General features: G+C 55.2%; 1 protein-coding gene across 1 annotated transcript in view; it reads right to left on the reverse strand.

Moving 5' to 3' along the window:
* The window catches only part of Mob2 (MOB kinase activator 2), a 62,825-nt gene extending 62,697 nt beyond the window's left edge, over nt 1–128 (reverse strand). Inside the window, exon 1 of the mRNA XM_023722805.1 lies at nt 52–128. Coding sequence (XP_023578573.1) covers nt 52–68 — 17 coding nt within the window. The 5' untranslated portion in view covers nt 69–128. The remainder of the gene's footprint in view (nt 1–51) is intronic.
* Between the last annotated feature and the right edge of the window lie 15,417 nt (nt 129–15,545).

The raw sequence follows: 15,545 nt of genomic DNA on the forward strand, positions 1-15,545 counted from the left end.
CCGCCACCCGAGCCCGGCCCTCCGCGCCCGGCCGCTGCGCCGGCGACTCACCCCATGAGCCAGTCCATGGCTGCGCGGGGCCCGCGCCTGCTCGGCCTCAGCCCCGCCGGCGGCCGGAAGTAAACACTCGTTTGCTCACGCCCGCCGCCGGAAGTGACGCGCGCGGCCTGCTGGGACGAGTAGTCCCGGCGGCCCTTGCGGCCCCACCCGCCCCGCTGCGCCGCAGAATTGGAGCCCGGGTGGAGTCTGTGGCTTCTCACGTTCCGAAGCTGCAGCTTTCGGGAACCCGGCCAGCCACCCGTGCCTCAGCTCCGGGCCTCGGAACCTCTGGAACAGCGAAAGTGCCCTGGGTTCTGGTGTGCCCAACGCGAGTGCCCTGGACCCAAGCGTGCCCGCCCCGGCGTCCCCGCACTCCGCGTGTCCCCAGGTCCCAAGAGTGTGCCAGGACCTCTGCAGCCCCTGTGGCAGTGCTGTCTGCCCTGGCATGTCCTTGGCCTAGTGTGCCCGCATTGTGGTTGTGACCCTTGTCCCCCCGCCCCTGCGCCTTCACTGTCCATTGTACTTGTGCCCTCGGGATGTACCTGTCACCCCAGCCCGTTCCTGAACCAGGACTATTCCCCACAGCACCAGCTCTCCCCTGGTTGACCCCTCCCTCAGCAGGCTGTGCCCTTGCCATCCCAGCTGTCCCCCTCCCAGGGACCCGTGCTCGTTCCCTGGTACCCTGTATTGTCTCTTTCCTCTATGAGCTATATCCCCGGCTCTTGGCTATTCCACTCATCTTGCATCTTACTCTCCAGTTCTTGGGTCTTCCCATGTTCGTTGGGATCTGAACTGCCAGCTGCTTTGTCCCAGGGCCTGACTGGCATCAGGAGCTCAGTGGTAAAAGGGCTGAGTCCCCATTCCTCCCTCCCTAGGAAGATGACTCCCAGAGCAGTCATGAGTGGAGGGGAGCCTCCGTGGGAGGGAAGTCCAGCCACTGGACATCAGACAGCTTCAGGCCAGCTGTCCGCCATAATGCAAACAGAATGCACTTAAAACCATGCTCATCTGGCCTAAAGGGCCCACTCCTGTCTCCAGCCTCTGCCCCATGCTGAAGGCTCCATCTCTTCTTAGGACCTTGAGGCAAACTTCACCACCAACCCCTTGAGGTGAAACACTGAGGAAATACTAAGGCAAGAGGAGAAAAATTCATCTAACATGGAAATTTCAGAAAGAGCATGCAGATACCTGCTACCTTCATTCCCACCACCCCCTCATGGCCATAATGATGACTTCTCCTGTCCCGGTCCCATGCCGCCAACTCAGGGTAGCCTGATGCATTGCTGCTTTAGAGAGTCAGCCCTTGGTGGTCCTGCCTGCTTTTGGCAGCCACCACCTTAGCTGTTCACCTGGACTAGTTTTCACAGGACCTGCTAGTGTCTTCCAGCTCTCAGGGGGACTTGGACTTCACTTAAGGATGGGATACATTCTGAGAATCAATGCTTTGGGCCATCTCACTGTGCAAAATCATAGCATGTGCCTACCCGAACCTACACTCTGTAGCCTGTGGTGTGGGCCATTTGCCATAGCCTTTTGCTCCTTGACTACAAACCTGTTCTACTGAAGACTAAGTTAAAACAAACTGCTATTCATGTATCCGAGCAAGTTTGTTTATACCAGCATCACCACAAACTTGTGACTAATACATTATGTAAGATGTTGTGACTGCTGTTACATCAGTAGGCTTTAGGGATTTTTCAGCTACATTGTAATACCCCCCACCCTGATGCTGGGGATCAACCTCAGAGCTTTATGCATCCTAGGCAACTACTTTGCCACTGAACTACACACTCAGCCCCTGTGTTATAATTTTTTGGGACCACTGTCACATATTGACAGAAGCGTTGTTACACAGTCCCTGATTATAAATATGTCTCCAAGAACTGTAATGCATTGCTAAAGAGGGCATTACTTTGCTCCAAAGCCCTAGGGCCCTTCTGTCTCATTCACTCCAAACTAGTCTGTCTAGCTGTGCACATCATGCGATAGAACTGCTTGCACTGATGTTCAACTAACTACATGTCTTTCTCAAGGGCATGCATGGAGCTTGTGTATTCATGGGTCTCTTGCTATCTAGAGGAGAACAGTCCTTGGTGAGCAATGGTGTAGGATTATAAGCTGCTGCCCATCTCCTTCTTTCTCTCCTGCCTTGTCTACCTCTCTCTTCCTTTGTCCCTTCTTCTGCCTTAGTAATGGCACCCTGAGCAGTCACTTTCCTGTGTGGACAGGGTAGCCCATGTGATGGAGTAAAATCTTCTGGGTGGAAGTTACATCCTTCTTCACCAGCTTCAATTCTCCTCCAGTCACTGCTTCCCAGAAAGAATGGGAAAATAATGGGGGGAGCCGGATGCCATCTTGGAGCCTAAGGCAGGAAAGGAAGGCAGAGCAGGAAGATAGGAAGAACTTGAGCTCCTACAAAAATCTTGAAGCCTCCATGGCAGTCCTGAACTTCTTAAGCTGCCTTTATTTTGATTAAAAATAGTCTTGATTCAATCACTCTTTTTTCCCCTTCGTGGCACTTGAAGCTAACGGCACTTGTCTATTGGCACGCCCATCAGTCTGTAGGTCTTTCCCCCACAGGTCTGATGTCCATGTGTGACATGCATCCTTCACTTTAGAGGTGAAGTCTTGGCATTCCCAGACCCCTGAATGCCTCAGGCACTGGGTCTGTAAATTCTCCTGGGCATATCCCTTTGGCAAGTGCATGAAACCTCTTGTTTGTCAGACATCCTCGATTCAGCACCCTGTGGTGGGATGGTGGGAGCGGTGGGTGCTCTGACTCTATCTCTTGGGCTACACTGTAGCAGACAGCATTCCAGCCGTGTGCTCCCGTGAAAACCAGTGGAGGCTGCCTGGGTGACTTCAGGTGTTTGCCATATGTTGGGGTGGGCTGGGGCAGGGACCACCTGGCTGCTATGGTTTGGGTCCCCCAAGAGTCTGAATACTGGAAGCTCTGTCCTGACGGGACACTGTGTTGGGCTGTGATGTGACCTTCAGGAACTAGGGTCTCTTAAAGGATTACGGTAACTTAGTCCAGGAACTACGGTAACTTAAAGAATTATGGTAACTCTGGGGTACTGAGTTTGCTGTCCTGATGGGGTTTTATAAAGAGCAAGCCTGGACCCAGCTTGCACCCCTGCCATCACAGCCCCTGGGAGGGACGGCCCGTGCAGTGCTCTTCTGACCGCAGCCCCGGCTCCTGCGAGCTAAGCCTGCTGACTTCGTAGTCAGGCTGTGCGTGTGGCTGCAGCATCGTGGCCAGGAGCCGAGCAGCATGCTGGCAGCCACGGAGCAGGAGCTCAGACGCCGCAACTCCCCTCAGCTAGAGTTTCTTTTACTTTTAGTTTAATTAATTTATTTACTTTTTTTTTTTCTAAATAGTTCAGGCTGGCCTTGAGTTCACTATGTAACCCAGGTTGACATCAATCAAGGTGATCTTCCTGCCTCAGTTTCCTGAGTTCTGGGATTCTAGGCATGTGCCACCATGCCCAGTTTAAGTTTTTGTGAGTCCTTGTTTGCCGTACATCATGATTTCATTCCTCATGTGGAGTTGGCACATGCATGGGATGCGTTCAGTTCTTTCATTTTCCCTCCCCTCCCTCCCCTCCTCCATTTCTTGAGCCTCTTTCTATTTGCAAAAAATCTATCGCCTATTGTCTTTATTTTTCTTTTTAGTTTATTTTTAGCTTATTTATATTTTGGGATTCTTACATGAGAGAAGCCATGAAAAACTTAAGCTTGTGCATCTGGTTTATTTTACTTAATGTCCCAAGTGCACCTACTTTTCTACAAATGACAGATTTACCCTTCCTTAGGGTAAGTCATACCCCATTGTGTGTGAATACCACATTTTCTTTTTCTTTTTTCTTTTTCTTTTTTTTGCAGAACGGGGGATTGAACTCGGGCCCTTGCGCTTGCCAGGGAAGCGCTTATTCCACTGAGCCACCTCCCTGGCCCCACATTTTCTTTATCCATTCATCTGTTGATGAACACATGAGCTGCTTCTAAGATGTAGCTATTGTGGGTTGTGCTGCTGTAAACTTGGGTGTACAACTAGTACTGAAATATGTAACTCCTTTAGGAAGTTAATAGAAGAATAGCTAGGTCCATATGATTCTATTTTTAGTGTCTTTTTTTTTCTTTTGGAATCTCCACACTGATTTCTGTAGTGACTGTACCAGTCTGCGCTCTCTCCAACACTGTAGAAGTGTTCCTTCCCCTTCTCCCTGGAACCTTGTTAGCATTTTTTATTTGAATTTTTAAAATTAAATTAATTTTTTTTTGTAGCAGGAATCAAACTCAGGACCTTGCACTTGCCAGGCAGGTACTGTGCTACTGAAATATATCCCCAGACTTCTTTTTGTCTTTGGAGACAGGGTTTTGCTATGCAGTTCAGGCTGGCCTTGAGCTCACTTTGTAGCCCAGGCTGCTCTTAAACTTGCAGTGATCCTCCTGCCTCAACCTCCTGAGTGCTGGGATTGTGGGCAGTGCCACCACACCTGACTAGATGTGATTTGATTTCTTGATGACAGCCATTCTTTCAGGGTGGGATGGAATCTCAGTGCTGTTTTAATTTGTATTTCTCAAATGGCCAGCGATGCTGAATGTTTCTTCATGTTTATTGTATGTTTCTTCTGCTATGTGGAGTTTCTGTGTTCCAGCTGACACTGGCCTGTTGGGAGTCACGCCATGTCTGCACGTCTGCATGGAGGACACCAGGAGGAAAACGAGGCAGCTGTTGGCAGGGAGGGTGCCGACCTCTGGGCTCCTCTGAGGAGAAAGTGTGGCTGGCCATGGTTGTGTGGCAAGGAGGTAGAACTAGAGGGTTTTCTACTCAGCCTTAAGCCAGCATGACCAATGTCCTTATAAAAACAAGACACTGGGAAACAGTCATCAGAAGCTGTGAAGTGATCTGGAGCAGATCTCCTCCCAGCCTGCGGAGAAGCCAGCCTGGGGACAATGGAGACTGTGTCCCTCTCAGCCACTCAGAGGCGACGTTCTGTGACAGCACCCCTTGAATAAGAGGCCCAGGCCTGAGCCTCACTTCGTCTGCCCAGTTTGGGGGTCCCTTGGCCAGGAACTGAGGGGACTGGTGTTTCAAACCATGCTCCACCCCAGACTGGGGGAGCCTAGAAGGTTGGACCCATGGGAGCCCTGTAGTCACTGTCCCCAGTAGAGTGGGGAGAGGTGGGCCTTCAAGGTTAGGCCATCTGGCCAGCCAGGTCGTGGGGGACAAATGTGATTCTAGTATACTGCTGACCAGAAACCAGTCCAGGCACTGCCACTGCTGCCTCCCCTCCCGCTGTGCTGGCCTGACTGCTGTCCTTCCCTGGGTCCACTTGCCAGCTTCCTGTTGTCTGTGCTCTGCCCGTCACAACCAGTTGGAGACACAGTCAGTGGCCAGCCCCCCCCCCCTGCAGTCTTGTGGAGAGGGCTTAGCGCCAAGCCTCCTATGGGCGCTGCTCATGCTTCTCTCCTGCCCCTGGTGGCCCCTACGGTCCCTGGTGTCCTCCAGGGTCCCAGGTGTCAGGGCACAGCTCCAGCCGCTGCCTCTGTCTTCACACAGCTTCTCTGTGTCTGTGTCCGAATTTCCTTCCTATGGGGACCCTTGTCACTAAGCCCCGCCCCCAGCGTGACCTCAGGCTAAAGGACCACATATGCAAAGAGCCTGTTCCCAGGTGCCAGAGATCAGGACTGGAGTACACCATTCCTTAGTTGTGTCACCTGGAGTTCCTCCCAAGGCCCCAGAGAATCCTGACTGTGGACTGAGCTGGGCGTCACTTGTCACCAGCCAGCTCTGGCATTTGATGATGATTCAAGCCACCTGTAGAAGGAGGAGCCAAAGATGACCTTGTTGCGTCCCACCCTCAGGTTCCTGGCATCCTGTGCACCTGAGTCCTCAGCAGCCCCCAGAAGATCTGTTAGCCCTGTGCTGTCTGGCCTGGCCTCACTTTCCATGGCCACCTGCAGCAGAGGAGAGAGGGAAGCTGCTTATAAGAGGCAGCTGTGAGCAGGCTGCGTGTGGACAGCCCATGTCCTTTGGCAAAGGGCAGCTGAGGTGCTGATGGCCTGCAGATGGTTGTCGCTTAGGACTCTTGAGACCTCTCCATTCACAAATGAGCACAGGTGTGTGTGTGTGTGTGTGTGTGTGTGTGTGTGTGTGTGTGTGATGTTGCCTACTTGTCTGGCTTCTACCTACAGCTCTGGACTCTGGGATCTGGCCCTGAGTGTCCGTTGTGCTACAGAGAGGGTCTCAAAGGTTGTGTGAGGGCAGGAAGGACCTAGACCCCAGCCTGACTGGAATTCAGCTCACAGATCATTTTAAGGCAACTGTGAGTGAGTCTTCTTCAAGCAGGTGCCACTTCAGTGACATTGTGGGTCCTCAGTTGCTACACCCTCCCACTGTAGCCCCCAGTCCTTGTGCTGGTCCTGAGACCTTTGTTCTGGTCCAAAGTCCAGGCAGGGAGAGAAAGCCAGCAGAGGGTGTCCTCACACCACCCTCAGGGCCTCCCAAAGAGGTCTCCTGTGGGCCCTGTAGGAGGGGAGGTGGCAGAATGACAGGAAAGGGTGCTCACTCGCCATTCCCAGGCGGTGTCCAGGAAAAGGGGTCCCGCCTCAGCAGGGTCTGCAGCATCAGGTATCTTGGGCCATTTGGGGTGGGAGAGAGGGGTCCTTGGGGAAGCTATGGGTCTTGCAGCTCCAGAAGGAGGTGGGAGGGGCAGTTTCCTGGGGGACACACCTGAGGGAACTTCCAGTTGCCCCTCCCTGTTGCTGCTTGAAGGACCTCCCCCAGAGCCTGGGCATAGCCAGGTAGGGCCCCAAGCTGGGACCTCCTGGGTGGAGAGGGCTCAGAAAGGCAAGATGAAAATACCCTGTGCCCCTGAGAATCCTGCCACCCACCCGATGGCTCAGGATTTGCTCTATTGGTCCCTGAAAACCATTCGTCCAGATACTATAGCTGGTGGCCACTACCTCTTCCATCTGCGGTGCCAGCTACCAGTGCAGAACTTTCTAGGGCACAGACATGCCGGTCTGCCCGGTGTGCCCTCAGACAGTACGCAGGCTCCTTGAGTTGGTGTGGCCACACCACTGCCCACAGGGCCAGGCTGAGCAGATGCCAGGGTTCAGGTGGCCTGTTCAGCCCAAGAGCAGGCACTCTTGCACCACTGCTCCTGTCTGGAGCACTGCTGCTTGTCCCTCAGAACTTCTCTAGTGCCCTTCCTCCAGGCAGCTCTCGCAACCCCCTTGGTCTTGTGGTCCGGAGCCCACAACCACAGTGCTCTTGGGGACCACTGGGGCTTGTGTTGCATGAGGGCTCCTGGGGCCAGAGATGGGGAGTCTTGTGCAGATCCCTGTACCTGAGGGGGACCTCCATGCCCCTTCCCTGTGGGCTCTGGTTTTACAGATAAGATGAGGCTCTGGAAGCATGAGATGCCCAGGGTGGTACAGCTAGGGCTGGCACTGTCTCCTGGACTCCAGATTGGAGAGAGGCTGTCAGGTCTGCTCTGGTCCCTGGGTGGGGCTGCTGAGGTCCAGCTCTACACTGTCCAGGGCCACCATGTGAGACACAGTGGTACTGAGCCCAAACCCACGAGTAGTCAAAGCCTGGAGCTGGCTCGAGGTTGGGAGAGGTTGTGTGGGTGGAAGGCTGGCACCTTTCTTGGGCAGGAGTGTGAAGATGCAGCGGATGGCCCAGGAGCATGGTGGCTGGGGATGGAGACGCAGACAGGGCCTTGGAAGGATGGCAGTCAACCCCGCCTGGGTGCAGTTGGCCTGTACCCCAGTAGCTCAGCATGCCTTGGGGGCTCCAATCTTTTCTAGCTGGATGATGTCCAAGGGCAAGTGAGAAGAGTGCAGCCAGGTGGGGACCATGAGACTTCTCTCCCTTCACCTGCTGCCTCAGGGGCCCTCCTGGGGGGAGCTGACTGATCCCTTGCTGGTGGCCTAAGAGCAGAAGGTTGCAGTTCTGGGTGCCAGCTGAGGGAGCAGAGGCCAAGCTACCCAAGGCCACTTCATTCCTGAGGCTGGCAAGGCAGTATGAGCTGAGGGTCCCAGGCATGGCTCCTTCCAGGTGGCAGTGGAAGACAGGCCCTGAAGGAAGACAGAAGATGCAACCCTTTCCCCAGTGACTAGCTGGGCTGAGCCTTCTTCCTTCCATCCAATGCATGGTGGCCACAAGAACCTGGATCCCCTAGTGCCAAGTATCCCCATCAACAGGTACAGCAGTCTCCCTGGAGAAAACTTGGGAATGCAGCCTCCTGGGCCTGGTACCCTCATTCAGCTCGGTAGGCATTACAGTTTAGACCTAAAGTGCACCCCCACCACCTCATGTGTTTGGAAGATAACTGGGTCTGGGGTTTCAGCAGTGATTCATGCATTGATGAGTTCACAGCTGACTGCACTGTTAGAGGAGGTGGGCCTGGTTGGAGGAGGTCACGGAGGAAGTGACCTATAGGACTGTCCTGGTCTTTGCCCACCCCCTCTTCCTGGTGGCCATGAGTTGAGCAATTGCTCTTCATTAGGCTCTTCCACCTTGCTCCTTCTGCCTTGGAGCCAGCTGACCATGGACTGAACCTTGGAAACCATAAGCTAAACACACCCATCCTGCTCTAAATTTCAGGTGTGGGGTATTTTCTCAGTGATGTGGAAGTGACTAACAATAGATACCTGGGTGAGTCCGCAGCCCAGAATTTGGAGAGCAATGTCCACTGTCTAAACCACTTGGTGTGGGGAGCTTTGTGACAGTGTGCCAGGACACACAGCACCCTGGGGTGGGCTTCCTCATGCTGCCCTGGCCCAGGGGGGCACTCTGTGAGTCCTGCAAGGCAGCCAAGGAGCAAGCACAAGGTGCCAGGCCAGGGTGCCAGGGGCCTCCCAGGAAAGCAGAGTGGTGGGGTCTCAGGAACTGGAAAAGCCCTTCCAGACAGCTGCATATCTCCAGATGTGAAGGTCAAGCAGAGACGTTGGCTAGAGACACAGCTGGGCTGTTGGGGCCATGGTGGTACCTGACCTCTCTGCAGCATGGGCGCCCAGGGCCAGCACAGAGAGGAGGTTGCAGGAGTCAGGGAGAGCCTCAGGCGGGGTGGACAGGGGATGTAGTGAGAGTGCCTGGCATGCGCCCTGCTCCAGCTCTCGCAGTGTGGCTGAGCAGTTGGGGACGCTTCCCTGTCGGGCCACCTGGGGGCGCATGCGAGGCGCGGCTGGCTCCAGGGCCAGGGGCTGGCCGCCTTGTGGGTCTGGTAGTCTGGGCCAACAGGCTCTTGCACACGGAAACCGGGTGTGGACTCCGCCAGAGTGGAAGCCAGCGGGTTGCGCCAGGGCTGGGGGCGCAGAGCCAAGGGGCCCCCGACACTCCTCCATACCTGGCAGGTGGGGCCAGGACGTCCTCATACCCCCCCTGCCCCCCTGCTCTAGTTCCTATGCTCCTTCAGCCACTGATAGCTTTGTCTGCCTCCGACACCCCTGCCCATCAAGCCACCCTACCTGCACCCCGAAGTCTGGCTGGGAAGAGGCGCCCTTCTCCTTGGTGTCTCTGCTGCCCTCCCTGGTACACCGGGGGCAGCCGCTGCTCTCATTGGGAGGAGGAGATGCCTGGCTGGAGCGCAGGCTGCCGCTCAGACCCTCTCTTACCCTGATCGTCCCACCTCGGACAACACTGGCAGCCCAGAAGCCAGGCAGGTCCTTGCTCCTCCGGAGGTGCTGGCAGCTCACAGGAGGCAGAGGAGAGGAAACAGAAGCGAAGCAGAAAGGGGACAAAGAGGTCCCAACTGAAACTTGTACTTTTAGGAAGTCAAGTCACTGAGATGCACCTCAACATTCCCTCTGGTACATGGAGGTTCCTCCCTTCCAGACACTCACACCTCAGATTCTTCAGCAATACTCTAAATCCACCTACTGAGAAAATAAAGAGTAGGGTCCTAATCCTAAGAAAAAGGAGTAGGCGGAGAGAATCCAAAGAATGTTAAATTACCTAGTTTAAAAAGCATAAAACAAAGCCAAGCCAGCGTGGTAGTTCATACGTGTAGCCCCAGCGCTCCCAGACTGAGTTCAGGAGGATTGCTGAGAGCTCAATGCCTGCCTGGAATACACATCGAGATCCTGACTCAAAATCAAACAAAAAAGTGGGCCAGGACCGTTCTGGGGCACGGGCCGCCTCTTCCTGTGATTTTTCAAGCCCTTCTCTCTTGAGAACTGGCCATCTTTCCTGTACGGTGTGTTTTGAATTTCTGCCTAATAAACTCTTCCTATACCTGTTCCTGTTTTGTTTCCATGACCTGAGTCAGCCTACCTGCTGACTTCATCAGTGGGTAAGATGGGTTAGGTTCCTTATCTCCGCTTCATGAACCTCCTGGGACCCATCTGGTGACATACAGATGCTGCCTGGATTGGTGGGGCTGCCCTACTGTGGAGGGGGCACTGGCAGGGGAGGGGACAGATTTCGATCTCTCCTGGCTCTGGCACCGGCTCATGTGTGCACCTCCTGCCTGGGCCAGGAGTGGCAGTGCTTCTGTCCACAGGGCACCCCAGCATGGAGCTGTCACGTGGATGCCTCTCCTCCAGGAGTGCCCCTGTGTTCCCAGGCCCTGGATTCTGTCTTCCTAGTGCAGCCCTCACCCTGCAGAAAAGGATTTACTTTCTCCGGAATGTTGGCTCACTGGGCTCAGGCTGAGGACCTCTGTTCACTGCCTACCTGCCCAGGTCCACCTGTCCCCTGCACCTTTCTGGGACTCCAGGACACCCCTGCCTATGCCCATTGTTCATACCCCTCTGTGACTTATCCTTAATGTCCTACTGCGAAGCACTCTCTGTGGGACTCTGGCATTGCCACCCAGTCTGCCATTCAGACCTCCCAGCCTGTTCTGCCTTTCTGTCACCCCGTGACCCTCTGCAGCAGCTGCTGGACTTCTGGAAGCTGAGATGGGACTTCCTCCTGCAGTCCTCCCAGGACCCAGCCTCCACTTCTAGCACACTGAAGCCCTGATGAATGTACCCACCGAAACCAGCCCAGGACGCAGGGGCCAAGGTGCCACTGAGACCCACATGGCTCAGGGGGGCTGGGACCCACGCTAGGGCTCCAGTGGGGAGCCCAGTCTAGCCCCAGCCTCTTCCTCTGCTGTCCTGAGGGGTGAGTCCATCCCTCGCCTGGTCTAGCAGGGCCCCAGGCTGCGTGCTACAGTGGCATGGGGCTGAGGACTGCTGGTCTGTGGCTGACTCATGCAAGTGTACGCATGGTGCGTCCTGCGTGTGGGGACAGGGGTCAGTCCCCACCACAAGGCGAGAAAGGGATAAACATCAGTATTGATATGCAGCCAGCCAGTGGGACTATGAGCAGGCTTGGTGGCTGGCAGCTTCTTCTAGAGGGGGCTTCTAAGGTTCTTTCTGTCCCCATGAAAGAATTGGCCAAGATAAACACAAAAGGTAGTGAGGTTTTACATTTATTAAAGGTATGAAAAGAAAAAAAGCATGCTGTGCAGAGCAAGTCGGGGCCCACTAAACGCAGGAAAAGAGTGCCACCCACTCTGCAGGGTGAGAGTGGACCACTGCAGCCAGGAGCACTGTGTGCCGCCTTTCGTGCCTCACACTCCTCAGGGCGACACAGGTCTGGCTAGCACTGGCAGCTCTTGGCTCCGGTGGTAAGACTCAGCACTGACACTCGCATTGGCCCTAGCTTTGGACATGGCTTTCTGTTCGCTTCCTGGATCTCAGTTCCTGGCAGGTCATGGCCACCTCCGAATCCTCTGCCTCAGATGGGCTGCACAGATAGCCCTGGCTCAGCGGCCTGCCCAGTGAGCCACTGTCCTGACTCATGACTACGGCCTGAACTTCCCACCTGTCTTTGCTTTGCAGCGCACTTTGTTCACTCAGTGCTGTGAGTTCTGCTGACTGCACGGTGCACCACCATGCTGCCCTTCTGTGTTCTGTCATGCACCGCTCCACTGCACATGAGGGCTATGCAGAGAGCAGCAGACTCACAAAGCTTGAGTTTCCTTAGACCACATCCTTGCTCTGAATATTGTAACGTACATACTATGTACAACTCCACATTCAGTGACCCATTCAGCTAACAACCTGGTCACAAGAATGGTAGTTGGTCTGGAACTTGAATGGAGGAGCGTCCTTAGTGCTTGCTGCAAGACTTCACTCTCCCTACCCCGCCTCCCGGGGAGCATTTGGCTGCAGGCCCTACCGCCTGCATGCCTGCTAGTACTCCTTTCTCTATTTAATTTTTTTCGTACAGTAAGTTTGACTTATTATTGAGTTCTGTTCCACGTGAATGTCTGCAAGTCTGGTTCATGTGTGAGTCTTATACACTTTTGACACAAAAGTACAATGTAAAGCATGAAAACAAAACAAAACCAAAACAAAGAACAAACGAACAAAAAAAACCAAATGCGAAGTCTGTTTGTCTCTGTGTAAGTTCACAACTTGAATGTTCCTGAGTCGGGGAAATTCTAAAAATTGTTTTTTCTTTTGCTTTGAGGCATTTTGGTAATTGCCCAGGTTGGCTCAAGCTTAACCTTCCTGTCCTGACTCCTGGGCCACAGTGATTACAGGTACGGGCCCCACCTGCCCTCATGCGTCTGCCTGCTCCTCACCTGCCCAGCCGGCCTGTCCATCCACCCCTTGTTCAGCATCTACCGACCCACCCACCGTCTGGGCCCAGGGAGGCCAGCCCCATTCCCTCAGCCTCTGGTGTACATAGTCAGGGTGACTCCTAGGGCCTGGCAGAGGTGCCTCCTCTACCGAGTGGAGTCTCGTGCTGACCTCATGGTCGCAAGCCTGTGTGCAGGCAGGGTTGCCCTGGGGTGGGGCACCTTGTCCCTCCTGCCCAGCTGCAGGTGCTCCTGTTTGCAGGCAGAGGCCTGCACTCTTCTCCAGTCCTGGCCTTCATTGGTTCCCAAGGGCTCTCAGGGCTATAAATAGATGTTCTTGCACTAAAAATAGCCTTGCTAGAGTCAGAGATGCTGCCTGCTTTCAGTCTCTGAGGACCTGGCGACCCCTCCAGCTGCAGCCCCTTCCCTCCAGCCCTCTTCCTGTTAGGGGGCACACATAGTGCCACCTGTGTCCTGTGTATCTTGCCAGCCACCCAGGGGCACTGGTGGGCACCCCCCTCCACCTGCTTGGAAGCAGAAGGCTCCTGGGAGCTCACTGCTGGCTAGCCTGACTGTCTGACTGATGGCACAGCCTGTGCCGGGCACACACATGCAGTGGCAGGGCCACCAGGTAGAAGTGGATGCCACCCAGAGAAGTGACACCTGGAAGTCTGTCCTGTGGAAGGGCTCACGGCTGTGCGCACACATGGAGTGCGAGGCCTTGCCACAGGCCCGGCTCGCGTTCTGTATCTGGCTCACCCACAGCCCCTGGAGCAGTGTGGTCCCCCAGATGACTCTGTGAGCATTTTTCTTTTTTCTCTTTTTGAGATAGGGTCTTGCTGTCCGGTCTGGCTTTGAACTCATTTTGTCACCCAGGCTGGCCTCAAACTTGATCCTGCCCCAGCCTCCTGAGTGCTGGGACAGCAGGTATGTGCCACCACATCTGGCCGCTTGTGCTGCACACATGTAAGTACAACTTACAAGCCCCCGCTCCTGGTGGAGCAGCTTAGGTGGGGCTCTGACACTGCTGGATCTGGAGGCATGCAGCTGGAGAGCTGAGCCTCTAGCCATCAGTTTTGAGCCATTTCTGCAGCCACAGCAAGGTGGCGCTTCACATATAAGGTAGGGGCTCCATACCCTCCCCACACCTGGCCCACAGGGACAAGTGCAGACTGTCACCTGTCCCTGGCCCATGCATCCCCAGACTCCTGGCCTCAGGGTGACTTTAGACTCCCCTTCCCCTGACCCCATCCTTGCTCACCCAGCCCAAAGAAAGGTAGTGGAGGCATGGGGAAAACATGTCCTGGGATTTATTACAACACATGGTTTCCAAATACAAAAGGAGGGAACAGGAAAGTGCGGCCCACATGGGCAGGGTTCCTGGGGGCAGCCAGGTCCTCTGGGCCACAAGGACAGGGGTCTTGGGGAGGTGTGGCACCCTCTCTACTGGACTTTCAAGGGTGTCCCTATGTCACCCCAGTCCTGGAAGTAGGAGGGGGCCAGGTCCATTCTGGGCAACCCTGATGCCAGGCAGAGCCGGAGACTTGAGGGCCCTTGTACCCACCTCCCTCAGCACATGGGACCCTTCTCCCCATTGAGGCTGCTAGCTTCAGGGTAACAGTGTCAGGGAGAGTGGGGACAGAAACAGATTGAGGCTTCAGGGCCCTATGCGCCCCTGCCAGAGGCGGGCAGGGGCTGGGGACCCGCCCCAGAGACCCAGGGGCCCAACCAGTGGCCCCAGACCAACATCTCCTGGACAGCAGAGGGGCAGGCAACGGGGGCGGTACATCCTCCACACCCAGGGTCACCTCAGAAACCCAAAGCAACAGACAGGAGGCAAATTTACATAATTAATAATAATAATAATTAACCAATAATAATAAATACTTAAACCTCTAATCCATAGATTGCAAATACAACAATAGCTTATTTTTGGGGGGATAGGGCATAAGGGGACAGAGGGAGCAGGAACAGGACTTTGCTCAAAGGAGGGATGACAGGAACACAGGGCAGGGTCAAAAGAAGAACAGAAAGACACAGTGGCAGGCTGGGGGGGTGGGTGGTGGGAGAAGGTGTCACTGGGCCTGTCTAGGATCTAGCCCTCCTGGGCAATCCTGCAAAGCCTTTGGGCTCTTCCTGAGGTGCTGGGCAACCCTCAGACTCCAGAGTATCTGAGAGGCTGTTCTCAAGAGCCTGTGGGGCGCAGTGGCTGGGGCTCTCTCCTACCCGTACCCCCACACTGACCCACCTGGGCCATAAAGCCTCTGGAGGGTGGGGGTGGGCACAAGGGAGAGTGCCTGAGAAAGGAAAGGGGTGCACAGAGTTCTCCCGAGAGGCCCTGGGAGGCCAGGCAGATGAGGGGCTCTTTTCTAGTGCCTGCTCCTGTCAGGGGTGGCTCTCCCAAAGCGAAGGACCCCAATCCTGGAAGGAGCTTGGCAAGTGCAAGGCAGGACTTGGGGGTGGGGCTTGGCAGACCAGAAGTCACTCCCTGGGACCTGGCCAAGGCTTCTTTCCTGTAGGCTTCCCTGGGGACACCCTTAGGAGAAGAGGGGAGTGGCCACCTCCACATGGCCCCTCTGGACCTGGTACAGTGGCAGGGGGCTTCACCCATCCTTGCCCTGAGGATCCAGGTCCTCTAACTCAGGGGCCAGTGCTGATCAACACCCACCAAGGGACAATTCTGGGTGATGGGCAGCAAGGGTGTCCCTATGTCACCAAGAGCTGGCCCCAAGCTGGCAGGTTCCGGTGGCCACCCTCCCCCAACTATGGCTTTGGTGCAGAGCCCAGGGGGAAGAGGCCACTGGCTGCAGAGGTTAGGGAGACAGGCAGGTGGGGAGGGAGGGAAAGAGGGAGGGGGAGGGAGAGAGGGAGAAGGGGAGGAAGGGAGACAGGCAGGTGGGGAGGGAAGGAGAG

Source organism: Octodon degus, unplaced genomic scaffold (genome assembly GCF_000260255.1).
Source record: "Octodon degus isolate 3935 unplaced genomic scaffold, OctDeg1.0 scaffold00093, whole genome shotgun sequence".
In the NCBI taxonomy this organism is placed as follows: Eukaryota; Metazoa; Chordata; class Mammalia; order Rodentia; family Octodontidae; genus Octodon; species Octodon degus.